Source organism: Macaca thibetana, chromosome 5 (genome assembly GCF_024542745.1).
Source record: "Macaca thibetana thibetana isolate TM-01 chromosome 5, ASM2454274v1, whole genome shotgun sequence".
NCBI lineage: Eukaryota > Metazoa > Chordata > Mammalia > Primates > Cercopithecidae > Macaca > Macaca thibetana.
This window is the reverse complement of record NC_065582.1, coordinates 178,751,358-178,765,362: the sequence shown is the minus strand read 5'-3', so window position 1 is coordinate 178,765,362 and position 14,005 is coordinate 178,751,358. Positions and strand designations below refer to the sequence as shown.

Genomic DNA, 14,005 nt, shown 5'->3' with positions numbered 1-14,005 from the left:
CTCTTCCTCATGAAGGTAAACATGAAGTGGTGGGGATGAGCAAGAGATGGGAGTAGCTGCCATTTGCAGGGCGTGTGGTCTGCGCACGTCTTTAGCCTGTTTGCCCACTGTGGTGTTGTACTTTCATAACCCGTGATCTTATTTTATCCTCACTACTCCATAGAGTGACATTATATCTATTTATTTAAAGAGGAAACTGAAGACCCAAGAAATTCAGTATCAAAATACCAGGACTTGGTGCTCAACAAATGTGTGGGAACAAAATTAGATACCTACTTGATCCCTCCTGACTTTCTTAAGGCCCCAGGGCAGTGTGTCTGCAATTTCGACAGATGGCCACATGAGGGCAGGCACGCACACGTTGAGAAAGTTAAATTGGAATTTTGTCCTGCAAACTCTTTGAGGCGTTGCATGGGTTCCACACTGTGCTAGGTACTAAGCCTATGGTGATTTTTTTTCTTAGAGGGCCAGATAGCAAATACTTTTGGCTTTGCAAGCTAAGAGGCAACATCTAGGATGTCAACATCTAGGATGTTATATTCAATAGCCATTTGAAAATGTACAAACTCTTCTCAGGTCATGGACTGTACAGAAACAGACGGTGGGCTGGATTTAGTCAATGGACCAGCTTGCTAACTCCTGGTCAGGAAAGGCGATATACTTAGCAAAAGAGAGAGTGGAAGGGGCAAAGAGAGAGAGAGGATGAAGTATCAATTTAGGTTGTGTGGTGGCAGAACCTCTCATCCATTCAGGAAGTGTCTGATTCAGTGATCAGGCAGAGGGGGCATGAATCAGGGAAGCCTCCCCATTCATCTCACTCTCCATAAGACTTTCATGGAAGAGCTTCCAGTGTTTAATATTTTTGTACAAAATGGAACCTAAATAGAATGCTAATAGTCATGTGATGCTCAATCAGCAAAACAGGGATTGGCTTCAGTCCTGGGAAAAGCTGTCTGGTTGCCAACAAGACACACGCTCTCAAGGAGTTTGCAAACTGGACCTCTTCTCTGAAGTTATGCAATTAAACGTTGCTCAATTGCAATTAAACATGGACAGAAAATCCTCCTCCCCATTGTTCTTAGAACAAGAATAACAATGAAGTTAAAAGCCTCCTGGAAGGGCCACTCCCCACCCTTGTTCTCCCAGTTTCACTCTTAGTCCTCCTGAGGCCCACAGCACCACTGCTCTCAGCCAGCCTCAAGGCAGGTTGATAGGTGACCAACAGCATAGATGCTTTCCAACATCAGTAACAACCTCACAGATGCCGTTTTTAAATATCTGCATATTGTTACATTATAGAGCTGTAGCATGGGTTAGTGTCTGTTTTTGTCCATTTACATTGCTATAAAGGAATACCTGAGGCTGGGTAATTAAACAAAAGAGGTTTACTTGGCTCACGGCTCTGCAGGCTGTACAAGAAGCATGGTGCCAGCATCTGCTTCTGCTGAGGGCCTCAGGCTGCTTCCAGCATGGCAGAAGGCGCAGGAGAGCTGGTGTGTGCGGAGATCATATAGCAAGTGAGGAAGACAGAGGAAGAAGGCGGAGGCGCTAGGCTCTTTAACAACCAGCTCTTCTGAGAACTAACAGAGCAAGAATGCACTCATTACTATGAGGCTGACGCCAAGCCATTCGTGAGTGATCTGTCCTTCATGACCCAAGCACCTCCCATTAGCCCCCACCTCCAACTTTGGGGTCAAATTTCAATACGAGGTTTCCAGCAGGTATTTTCAAAGTACAGACACGTAACCAGCAAGGTACAGATGGTTATAAGGAAAAAGGTACTAAGTGCTAGGCCTGATTCCAGGCCTTTAGGGGATTCTCGTATTGCAAGAAGACATATACTGTCTACCAGTGAAACAGTGGGAGAAAAGAAAAGTCAGTACTCTGAACCAAATTCTTAGTGGCTTACATAGACAAATCATACAATGTCAGAGTTGGAATGGGCTTGTCTAGTCTACTGTTCTAATTGTGCTGAAAAGAAAATGAGGCCAAGGGAGTGGGGTGGTGTCTTACTCCAAATTGCCCAAATTCAAGGCATTACTAAATTACTAGTAATTCAAGGAATTACTAAATTCAAGACATCACTAAAACTTGAGTCTCCTTCCTGTTGCAGGTGGCAACTATGTGGGGCCAGTGTTCTGCAGCTAGTAAAAAGAATTCACCAAGACCGTTGTAGGTAAAGAAAGTCAGATTTATTAGAAAAAGTACGAAAGGGTGCAGTGGGTAGGTCAGCGAGAAAGGAGCTGACTGCAAGGAAACAAAGGCTTGCTGGAGATTGTATAGGATGGTGCTTGTGCTGTGTACTGAAGAGGGCTTTGTGCAGTACTGATAATGCTGTGGATGCAGTGAGCTAACTTACGTTTTTCTGTTAGCCAAGGGTCTGGTGGTAAGTTGCATGCAGGAAGATTGTGAGTTATTTGTGCAGGAAGGCTGTGTTCTAGACCATGAAGAAAGGCAGACTTACAGCTTCTTTGCTTTTATCTTTTTGCTTTTCCTTGGTTCCACCAGCTGAACATCCCCTCCCCGATTAGAACTCTATACTTCCCACCTTTCAGCATTATCCATCTTTCATGATTTACTCATTTAATAGAATGTTTGTTGAGCTCCAGGCACTGGGTTTGCTGCTAGAATTTTACATCTTTATGCAAGAGAATACGTAAAATTAGAATGAATGGTTGGTTTTGAAAGTTTAAAATTAAGAACCTCTGCACACCGCACGCCCCTCCAGATCCACCTATTGCCGAGGGAAGTAAATCCAGCTTGCATAGTTCACATGCACGTGCACACACATATGCACATGCATATGCAAATGTGCACACACACAATATGTAAAATACCTTTGGAGTGTGGGACACTGTGCCTAAGAGCACGGGCTTTGAAAACCGACCAGTTTGGGCTTTAATCCTGGCTTCCCCACCCAACACCTGTGTCCCGCAGGACACGTGGCCTGAGCCTCAAATTGCTCACCCGTAAGATGGGAGTACAAACACCCCCTTCATAGTATGATTGTGTGCCCTAAATGCAGTAACATGTTAAAGCACCAAATGTGTGCCTGCACACAGTAGGCACTCAGTAACTTGTTTGATCACCTGTCTCAGCAATGTCAGATTTTACTGGGGACTTTGACAAGAACAACACAAGGTGGTCAGGGCTGAAGGAGGGAGAGCCCAAGGACTGAGGGGCATAGAAGAGGGAGCAGTGGACTCTGCAGAGGCCAGGGGGGCTTCCCATGGCTGGTCCTGGACTGAGCCCTGAATGAAGGTCGGTCCAGTGGAGAACACCTGAAGACGGGGAGGGGTCATGGCTTCCGCTAAGGTGCGGGGCATGGCAGAGTACATGGCCTCCAGGAACAGCGTGGAGCTGATGTTAACCGATCCCATCCAGCAGCGACTGGCGCTCTCTTTCAGGTGCCCAGATAGATGACAACAATCCCAGGCGCACCGGCCACCGCATCGTGGCGCCCCCTGGTGGCCGCTCCAACATCACCAGCCTCGGTTGAACGCGGATGCGCAGAGGAGCTAGCGTGAAGGATTCTGGGAATCATGTCCATCCCTTTTCCTGTCAGTGTATTTGAAACCCACAGTTTTAGTTGGTGCTGATGGAGGGAGGGGGAAGTCGAAGGATGCTCTTTCCCTTTTCTGTTTAGGAAGAAGTGGTACTAGTGTGGTGTGTTTGCTTGGAAATTCCTTGCCCCACAGTTGTGTTCATGCTGAATCCACCTCGGAGCATGGTGTTTTCATTCCCCCTTCCTAGTGAACCACAGGTTTTAGCATTGTCTTGTTCTGTCCCTTCCACTTCTAACTCCACTGGCTCCATGATTCTCTGAGTGGTGGTTCCTTTGCACCCTGTAGATGTTCTAGGATAGTTGATGCATGTTACTAAATTACGTATGCAAGTCTGTGAGTGCGTCTGAGGGGACATCGCCAAGGACTGACTGAGACACGATGCCGAGACCTCAAGCCCTGAGAGACAGTCCCAAACCTCTTGCAGTGAAGATGTTTACTCATTGCCCCCACCTCTGGTCCACACTAGAAAGAAGCTCGCCCCACCCCCACCCGTGAGATCCGTGAATTCTCGGAATGGCAGGGGAAGCCTTGCACTAGGTTGCAAAGAAGCATCCTCCACATCCTGTGTCAGAAACCCTGGTCTCCGTGGCACTTGTAACTCACCGTGCTGTCTTCTGGTCTGTGTGTGTTCTTCAAGCCAGCTCTAGGCTTCAGGCCGAGCCAGGTTCACACTCAGAAAGAGGTCTCCCCATCCCCATTCGGGGCTGACAATGGGGGGGTGATGGCTGCCCCTGGGTGGCCTGAGTCCTGGTCCCTCCGAGGCAGTTGATGGGGCAGTCAGATTTTTAAAGTTTTGTACAAAGTTTTCCTTTGTAATCACTCCCATTTTTACTTAACAACCAACTTGTTGTGGCTCTTATTTCTGAATTCAAAGCTTGTGAAAAAATAAAGAAAATGAACTGCCCACTGACCTGACTGGGGCACTTTGATTTCAGTGGTAGTATCTGGATTGTGTACAAATACTTGGCAGTCCCCCCACATGGTAATGAATGGTGGCGGCTGCTTCCTGAGGACTCACTCTTACAGACTGGTGGATGTGGGGGTGGGAGGAGAGGTTTAGTTCATGACTTCTGAAGGCTGAGTTCCTGAGACCCAAGGAGGAGAAGAGAGGGAAGATGGCTGATGGGCGGGCTTCCACAAAATAGGCTCAACTCTTGCATCTATTCCATTCTGTTTGGCCTTTACTGGCTCTCTTTCTTCTTATATTGTATGGATCAGCCTCAGACTGGAAACTTCAGTCTCCTAAACTTCACATTTATTCCCTCCATTTCCATGAGCTAGAGATACAATAAAGGAGGGGCAAAACACCAGGCAAAGTTGCTTGCTTCCATTAGCTATTAGTAATAGTGATGACAATGATGGTGGTGACAGTAATGATGGTGGTAATGGTGATAATAGTGATGACAGTGATGGTGATGATGGTGACAATAGTGGTGATGATGGTGATGATGATGATGGTGGTGTTGGTGATGGTGATGAAGTTGGCGGAAATGATAAATACATGGGTTAATATCTGTGTAGTGCTTGCTATATGCCAGGTGCTCTATGAGGTAGGGATTATAATCCCCATTGTACAAATGAGGAAACTGAGTCAGAGCGAGATCAATAACTTGTCTAGGATCACACACTTAGGAAGTGATGGGACCAGGATTTGAATCTAGGACCCAGGCACTTTGGGCCCTAGTCCAAAGCTCCTTGCTCCTAATTACTGAGCTCCAAGGACATTTGAGGCAGATGGCTTTGGATGGTCTGCTCCCATATCAACTCAGTGCTTTTCATGTGTCCTTCTCCTCCCCTACTCCTCAGCTTCGTGTGGATACCTTCGTTAAGGTTTAAAGAAGTGCTGGCTCAGGGTCAGTTATAGACTTCCTTGAAACAAGGTTAACTAACTACTGAGAAAGACCAAGAATGGATGGTAAGGATTTTTGGATGGAAAGACCAAGAATGGATGGTAAGGATTTTTGGATGGAAAGACCAAGAATGGATGGTAAGGATTTTTGATGTTCAGCTTTGGCCCATTTGGACTAATAAAGGGAAACTTCCAGAAGAGTAAAGTTAGCAGGATGAAGTTATCCAGTCTGCTCTCTGGGCCTCACCTCCTCAGTCCTGTCAGGGTGGAAGTGGAAGCAGAAGCAGCCCTAGCACCTTCTCTAAGACAGACTCTGATGGGGTGCTTGCCTGACTCCCAGGTCATGGGAACCACTGTCCAGCCAGCATAATCTGGAGCCCATGTCGAACTTCAGGTTCCCCAGCACCTCCAAGAGGCACAGTTACCGGGGATAGGAGACCTGGTGGCTCAGATAATCCTTAGTTCTTGGCGACTAAGCTGCAACACTCCTTTTAAGGCATGTGACTTCCTTTTACCTCTTGAGATCTTGGAAGGAGGGAGAGAGAGTTTCTCAGAAAGTTTTAGAGGAAGGCTATTTATTCTCATTCATTCATCTGCACCCCAATTCTTTTAGCCATGTCACATAACATACTCACAGGCCCAGGGACTAGGATGTGGTCATCTTGGTGGCAGGGATGGCGAGGATTATTCTGCCTACCACAGTAGTCTTCTAGGTTTTTTCTATAAGTTTAATTTTTCACATTTAGGTCTATGAGCCATCTCTCAATAATCTTTATGTACAATATAAGGTAGGACTGAAGGTTCTCCATCTCCCATATCATCTCCCATTGACCCAACACCATTTATTGCGAAGACTATTCTTTCCCCCATTAAGATGCAGTGGGGCCTTTGTTGTAAGTCAGGTGATTATATCTGTGTGGATCCTTCTGATTCAGTGGTCCAGAAGTGTGCTGCCAAATCAATGTTGAACAATGGGTGAAGGTGGGTGGGGTAGAAAGCCCTTGTTTGTAGTGTTAGTTAGGTTCTGTGAACCCCACTTCTGGTACCAATTTTCTGTCTTAGTCCATTTTGCATCACTGTAACTGAATACCTGAGATGGGGTAGTTTATAAAGAAAAGGAATTTGTTTCTTACAGACTTTGAGACTGAGAAGTTCAAGGTTGGGGTGGTGGTGGTGCATTTGGTGAGAGCCTTCTTGCTAGTGGGGACTCTGCAGAGTCCTAAGGCAGTGCAGGGCATCATATGGTGAGGGGGCTGAGTGTATTGGTTCAAGTCTCGCTTCGTCTTCTTATAAAGCTGCTGGTCCCACTCCCATGATAACCCATTAATCCATTGACTCATTAATACACTAATCTATGAATGAATTAATCCATTCATGAAGGGAGAGCCCTCATGACCCAATCACCTCTAGCAGGGCACACCTTTCAGTACTGCCACATTGGGTATTAAGTTTCAACGTAAGTCTCTCGCCATGGCCAATTTCAACCTATCAACATGAAGTAAATGGGCTTGGATCCAGAGCACTTAACCGTTGGCTCTGATGTCCCAGGAGGGGCTGGTTCTGGCCCCTCTGCATTTGTTGGTGTATTAGTCCGTTCTCACTCTGCTGATAAAGACATACCCAAGACTGGGTAATTTATAAAGAAAAAGAGGTTTAATGGACTCACAGTTCCACGTGGCTGGAGAGGCCTCACAATCATGGCAGAAGGCACATCTTACATGATGGCAGGCAAGAGAGATAATGAGAACCAAGTGAAAAGGGTTTTCCCTTATAAACCATCAGATCTCTTGAGACGTATTCACTACCACAAGAACAGTATGCGGGGAAACTGCCCCCATGATTCAGTTATCTCCCACTAGGTCCCTCCCACTTCGTGGAATTATGGGAGCTACAATTCAAGATGAGATTTGGGTGGGGACACAGCCAAACCATATCAGTTGGTTTGTCTATCTTTGCCTCCAGATTGCATATTGACTCTTAAAAGTGAGACAGAATGGGCAAGGTCTTTGCACATACTCTTCCCTCATCTACGTAAAGCCAAACCATTTTCAGATGTCACCAGCAGGGTCTACCATGTTCTAGCCCCCAGGGTTGGTTTGACCACCTTGATTGTAAACAGTGGACAAGAGAAGGTGCTACCCTTAGCCTGTGGCCAAATCTCTATAGACTCAACAGAGCTACTCTTCTGACAAAAGCACGTAACCCTCCTCTGTGTTACTCTTTCCAAGGCAGAATGTGGCCTTGATGATGCCCATTGACAATGTTATTTGCCTAAACGTTCATTCCAATCAAGTCCATTTATGAAGTGAAAAAGCATGAAGTTTCCTAAGCAAAAGGGGCTCTTAGCAACTTGAGGTTTCTATTTTTCTCTTAGCTCAGACCTGCAGAGATTTTAGAGGAAAGGATCCCGGGGCCCTGGTGCACCTGGCTTCAGAGTAAAAGCCTCTCACTGGTAGCCTGTTCCCAGGAGGAGGAAAGCTGTGGCATGGCTGTGCCAGGTGTCCAGGGTCCATCTGGGAGTTTTCTGGGAGATCTATCAAACCACTCAGGCAGCCTGGCTATCCATTATGCCTGGATGTGGTCTTCAAAGCCTTTCGCTATCAGACAGGAGCCAAACACCACGTGGGTAGCCTGGGGTCCCGGCTGGTGCCAGTTTGCAATGGACAAGACCCCCAACACGAAGCAGGAAGCCTCTGTAGCCACTGCCCTCCCCCATCCAGGCCATTGTATTTGGAAGGAAGAATGTTGACCAGGACCTCCATGACTCTAGTTTCGTAGCAAAAAAGAACACTCCGTATCCCAGCGTTCACCTGTAGCCATGTGAGCAAATGCCTGCTGCAGGGGATTTCTCCTGGACCAGGTGTCCCTGTGACCTTCAGGCTGGGGTCTCACCCTATTCCTTCTCCTGACCTGTCCTGCCTCTGCTCAGAGCATGAAGGAGGTGTCTAAGCAGTTTCCAGAGAAAGGAGAACATGGACAGGAGCCAGTTCTCTAGGATTGCCTGGGCCCAGAGTTCTCAGGAGGTTGAAGGGTCCCTAAGCCTGAGACGGCAAGTGCCTTAGTCCAGGTCCTCTGAGACGCAGACACTGAGCCAGGATTAGATGTGGGTGAGATGTGTATTAGGGGAAATACCTGTGAGGGAAATGAGGAGGGAGCCAGAGGAGGCAGAGTCCACAGATTGTGATGCAGCTGGGAGCCCCATGATGGAGGGAGAGAGGGAGGGGACAGAGGGAAGAAGGGAAGGGAGGGAAGGAGGGGAGACAGGGCAAGAAGGGAGGGAGGGAGGAAAGAAGGACAGAGGAGGAAAGGAAAGAACGGAGGGAGGGGAGGGAGTGAAGAGAGGGAAGAAGGGAGGGAGGGAGGGAAGAGAGTGAAGAAAGGAGGGAGGGAAGCAAGACTCTGGGGCTGCACAGTTCTAAGTCTCAGCAGGTAGAGCAAGAGGTCCTGGAGCCCAGGCTGTCCTCTGGAGGAGCCCTGTCATGCGGACTCAGGAGGCCTCCATATCCCTGCCTCATGCAGGCACTGGGAGCACCCTGCAGGAAGTGTGACCTCCACGCTCACACAGGGAAGGATTTCCGAGCATGGCAGGAAATCCCCAGGATGTTGGTTGTTTTTGCTCCTTGCTGTTGAGGACCCAAGAGGTACATGTTCATAGCCACCACAGCCAGAACAAGGCGGATGAAGAGCTGACCTCAGACCAAGTCCGGTGGCTGCATTGCAGGCCATGCTGGAGGGCAGGAGGTGCATCAAGAAATGGACCAAGCCCATCAGCGGGAGCCCAGTGGGGAAAAAATAGATTGTCCAATCTGCTGACTCAGGATCTCTGGGATGGGGCTAAGAATGTTTTTAATGAGCCCCTGGGTAATGCTGACACACAGCCAAATCCATATGCCATGGGGAGAACTTATTCCCAGCCTCCCTCCCTCCCTCCTTCCCTTCCAATCCATACACCACAGGAGGAAAGTATATACTCAGCCTTCCTCCCTCCCTTCCTTCCAATCCATATGCCACGGGAGGAAAGGAATATTCCCAGGCCTCCCTCCCTCCCTTCCACCAGGTGACCATGAATGCCTGTTATACACCAGGTGGCATGTGGCCGGTCAATGGTGTACATTCCAGGGGGGATGTCAGGTGCAAATCAAATGATTCCTCAAAGCACCAAATTGCACACTCTGTTAAGGGCTATAGAGGAAACATTTAGGGGAGAATAGAGAATCCCCTCTCCCACTCTTCTGGTCTCCATAGAGGGAGGGGCTTCCACTGTCTGGGGGAGAGCACAGGGGACTTCCCCGGCCCCTCTCCCTCTCTCTCTTTTAATCTTCTTTGGGGAGGAGGAGAAATACCTGATTGGCCAGTCTGGAAAGGATTACTCCCAAGACAGTGCCTGCCTCTGGATCAATTCGTTCCCCCTATAAATCATGTTTTACCCTCTAAACAGTCACATTTCCCCCATTTCCCGACTCCCTATGAGGAGGGGTGTGGAAGCACCTGGACCTCACTGGTTTGTGGGGCCGTCACTCTCCTGCAATTCCCCCTGCCACGCACATTACATTGGAATGCTTTTCTTTTTCCTCTTGGTCTGCCTTGGTCAGTTCTTTCTCAAGGAGCCTTCACAGGGTGGAGGAAAAGCTTGCCCTCTGTGCCCCACAGCTGATTCACTGTAAAGCTAATGGAACTCACACTTCTGACACCTGTGCACAGACCCCACCAAGGCCCGGGATTGGCCTTAGCCACAGGTTCACCAACACATTCCTTATAGCTTACAATGCCACAGTCAGATCTTTTAGCTGCAATCCTTAAGACCACTGTTCCCTTTCCCGCTGATGCCACTGCATATCAGGTGACACTAGGGAGGCCTGGGACATTTGGAGGATCTGGGTAAGGGCCGGTTGAGTTGGGTTTCATGGGATTGTTTACATGGGTCTCACTGTACACCTCTGTGTATAGTTCTGAACTTGGACAAGAAATAGAGGAAGGTTATTTATCTCGCCCCAACCCCGATCCCAGCAGCAAAAGCACACAGGACCTAGAGTCTAAGGGGGGCCCTGACCTTGTTCAGGGTTGGGGTAGAGGGGGATCTCTGGAGATGTGAGTCCTGCCTCCATGTGAGGAGTGGCTAGGAGCCACTGGGCAGAGGGCTGGGGAGGGGGCAGGGGTCTTCCAGACAGAATGCACATCACGAGCAAAGGCCCAGTGCGGGGAAGGGGTGTGGCCCACGTGACGCCATGAGAGGAGACAGGGGCCGGGTGTGAAGGGGAAGGGCGTCTGCTGGGCCACAGGGGTGGGCTCAGCCTAGACCTCTCTGGGCCTCATGGTCCATGGTAAAGATCTGGCTTTTTCTCCTAAGAGCCAGGGAACGCCGCCCATAAGGCCAGGCAGATTTGTGTTGGAGAACATGTGATGGGCAGACGGCAGGAGCAGGAGAGGCAGCAAGATCAGCACCGCCCTGGCCAGGGCCTCAGGAGGAACGCTGTGCAGAACGTGACCCCTGGCTGGCCGGGAGGGTCCTGGGAGAGTGCACTCACCCTGGGAGGGTACAAAGAACCGCACTGGCTTCATCCTGGGGTCTCAGGCCAGAGGGTGCTATTTTCACCAAAGAATTAATTCATGAATTCATCATAATACATCATCTCTCATGGTCCCCTTCCAAATTCACATCCGTCCATCACCATAACAGCCCACAGCCCATAATAAGAACTGGGGATGGTAACCAAAGTGGAGGCAGGGCACCTGAGAGGCATCCTGGGGCCGCACTGCTGATCCTCTTCTCTCTCCCCTGGCCCTGAGTGTTGCCTTGTGTGGCTCAGCCCTTCCATCCTTCAAGCCTTCATCAGCTCCAGGGTGGCCCCGAGTCTGTGCCCAGGTACACTGGCTGGCATGCAGTGTCTTCCAGATAGCCATATCTCATTTTAATCAGGGAGCAATTCCAGCGTGGAAGTCCCCATCATGCTCCCGTTGGCAGGTACAGGTGCCAGTTTGTGACGGATGAAAGCACCGACAGCCCATGTGTCTTCATCATGGAGGCCTGTGCCCCAGACTGTGCCCAGCACAACAGCTGGGCGGCAAGGGTGGGGCAGGGTCGAGCAGCAAATGACACATTCCCTTTGGCTGAGGAAGCCACCCCGGAAGCAAAATGCTCCATGCAACAGCCAGGGAGTCTGGCCGCAAGCTTGGTGGCGGGGAGACAGCCAGGAGCCTTCTTAGAGGAGAGGGGTCCCGTGATCGAGGTCAGGAGTTCGAGAGCAGCCTGGCCGGTATGGCGAAACCCCGTCTCTACTAAAATAAAATACAAAATCATTTAGCCAGGCGTGGTGGCACATGCCTGTAGTCCCAGCTACTGGGGAGGCTGAGGCAGGAGAATCGCTTGAACTCAGGAGGCGGGGCTTGCAGTGAGCCGAGATCGTGCCATTGCACTCCGGCCTGGGCGACAGAGCAAGACTCTGTCTCAAAAAAAAAAAAAAAAAAAAAAAAAAAAAAAAAAGGATTTCTATGCAAAGCAGGTTCTGAGAATATTGCACCGAGGAAGCCACAGCTTTGCACAACTCCATGGAATAATGAAATACTTTAGTGAACCACAAGAGGGAGCTGTCGGTTAACTTTGGAGAGCCCACTGGCTGATGGGTGAGGAAATTGAAGAAAGCACGCTGATATTAAGTTTTGGCCACTTCTGGGAAAGAGTCACTCGTTCCTGACTAAGAGAGTCTATTTCAGGTTTTAAGAAATGAGAAGTCACAAATGGCCCAGCAAATCCCTGAGAGAGGCTCCCAGAGCCAGAGGGCTCACTAGGTTCTGGGGATTTGTGGACATGTCCACGCCTATGTCCTGGATTTGACAAGGGCAGGCACCCTTTGACTCAGCGCAGTGGGTGATACCCTGGGGACACAGGGCAGTGTCTGGCGACATTCTTGGTTGCCACGACTGGTGGGAGTGCTGGCATCTGGTGGGCAGAGGCCGGGGCACTGGAACATCCTGTGATGCTCCGGGCAGCTCCTTCCCCTGAAGAATGATCTCGCCCGAAATGTTCACAGTGCTGAGGGTGACGGTCCCTAACCTCCACGAAAGGAACAATTTTCCCTCCAGGTGGGAAAGGCCTCTCCTGGCTGTGGTGAGATGGGCTGGTCTGGAAGTTTCTCTCCAAGTGGGAAAGGCCTCTCCTGGCTGTGGTGAGAGGGGCTGGTCTGGAAGTTTCTCTCCAAGTGGGAAAGGCCTCTCCTGGCTGTGGTGGACAAGAGGCTTGTCTGGAAGCTTCTCTCAGGGTGGGAAAGTCCCCTCCTGGTTGTAGTGTATGAGGGGCTGGTCTGGAAGTTTCTCTCAGGGTGGGAAAGGCCTCTCCTGGCTGTGGTGAGATGGGCTGGTCTGGAAGCTTCTCTCCAGGTGGGAAAGGCCTCTCCTGGCTGTGGTGAGATGGGCTGGTCTGGAAGTTTCTCTCCAAGTGGGAAAGGCCTCTCCTGGCTGTGGTGAGATGGGCTGGTCTGGAAGTTTCTCTCCAAGTGGGAAAGGCCTCTCCTGGCTGTGGTGTGAGGGGTTTGTCTGGAAGCTTCTCTCCAGGTGGGAAAGGTCCCTCCTGGCTGTGGTGTGAGGGGCTGGTCTGGAAGCTTCTCTCCAGGTGGGAAAGGTCCCTCCTGGCTGTGGTGTGAGGGGCTGGTCTGGAAGCTTCGCTTCTCTCCAGGTGGGAAAGGCCTCTCCTGGCTGTGGTGGACAAGGAGCTGGTCTGGAAGCTTCTGGATGCTCTCAGCATCTATCCGGGAGAGCAGGCACCCCCATGACATCTCTCTGCAGGGGGAGGGGGTCTGCTGTCTGGAAGAAGCCACCCCACAGGTGAAGCGAGGGTGGGGCCACACCCTCTTCCTCATATTCTAAGTGTCCTCAGAGAATACATTTCTGCAGGTGTCATTATGTATCTGTGTGTCCTCAGCTCCAGGTGGGCCAGGACAGGCCTCCAGCCCAGGGATTGCAGGGTCTGCATCAGGGGTCCTTGGCCTGAGACTCGGACCCCTCAAGACATCCCTCCTGGGGGAGAAGGATCCATGAGGCATCAAGCCACCGCTCCAAGCCAAATGAGATGCAAACTCACACAGACGTGTTTCCAACATGGGAATGCCTAGTTTTCTCAGGTGACAGCACCCACCATACTCATTTATGCTTTTAGGGCACATTTCTAGTCTTTCTCCATCCCTCTCAGAGGAGCCTGTGATGTAGAGATGCCACTGTCCTCTCCCTCCTCGCCACCTGTAGGCGCTGTGGGAGGGAAGGCGGAGTTCACACCCAGACCCAGGGCTTTGGGTCCTGTCCCGCTGTCTGGTCTTAAACTACAAGTTGCTTCTTCTCTTTAGCATCTTCTTTGAGTTCTCACTGTCCCCAGCTTCACTTTCTTGCTGACTCAGCCTTTTGCTGCGGAAAACAGGAAAGGCAGCCAGTCAGGATGCTGACTCCATGCCCATCCTGATGCCGTAACTTACCCAATCGGATTAAATGAAAATGCAGCCAGAGGTGGTCAAAACAATTTTCACTTTGACATGGATCAAATGACAAGATCAAATCAATCTTATTTGAGTCATTAAGAAACAAATAGAATCCCTGTTTCCCTCTC

At 49.9% G+C, this 14,005-nt stretch overlaps 3 protein-coding genes across 5 annotated transcripts in view; 1 reads left to right on the top strand and 2 right to left on the bottom strand.

The window, feature by feature from the left end:
- Positions 1-4,476, top strand: part of CRMP1 (collapsin response mediator protein 1) — a 72,028-nt gene extending 67,552 nt beyond the window's left edge. Inside the window, exon 14 of the mRNA XM_050792120.1 lies at positions 3,408-4,476. Coding sequence (XP_050648077.1) covers positions 3,408-3,499 — 92 coding nt within the window. The 3' untranslated portion in view covers positions 3,500-4,476. The remainder of the gene's footprint in view (positions 1-3,407) is intronic.
- A 2,570-nt stretch (positions 4,477-7,046) lies between these two features.
- Positions 7,047-13,268, bottom strand: LOC126955513 (uncharacterized). Its single transcript, XM_050792197.1, has 2 exons — positions 12,790-13,268; positions 7,047-12,731 (listed from the first exon to the last, which is right to left on the bottom strand). The coding sequence occupies exons 1-2, from the start codon at positions 13,266-13,268 to the stop codon at positions 12,269-12,271; spliced, it is 942 nt and encodes a 313-aa protein (XP_050648154.1). The 3' UTR covers positions 7,047-12,268.
- A 92-nt stretch (positions 13,269-13,360) lies between these two features.
- Positions 13,361-14,005, bottom strand: part of EVC (EvC ciliary complex subunit 1) — a 97,601-nt gene continuing 96,956 nt past the window's right edge. For all 3 annotated transcript variants that reach the window (XM_050792090.1, XM_050792092.1, XM_050792091.1), the window contains one exon: positions 13,361-13,806. In XM_050792090.1, coding sequence (XP_050648047.1) covers positions 13,725-13,806 — 82 coding nt within the window. In that variant the 3' untranslated portion in view covers positions 13,361-13,724. The remainder of the gene's footprint in view (positions 13,807-14,005) is intronic.

Bases quoted from the DNA above. Each gene is read 5' to 3' on its own strand.
- LOC126955513 (XM_050792197.1), bottom strand. From the start codon at position 13,268: ATGAGGAAGAGGGTGTGGCCCCACCCTCGCTTCACCTGTGGGGTGGCT. The intron at 12,732-12,789 runs CTGGAGAGAAGC...GGCCTTTCCCAC, and splicing joins CCAGGAGAGGCCTTTCCCAC to CCTGAGAGAAACTTCCAGAC.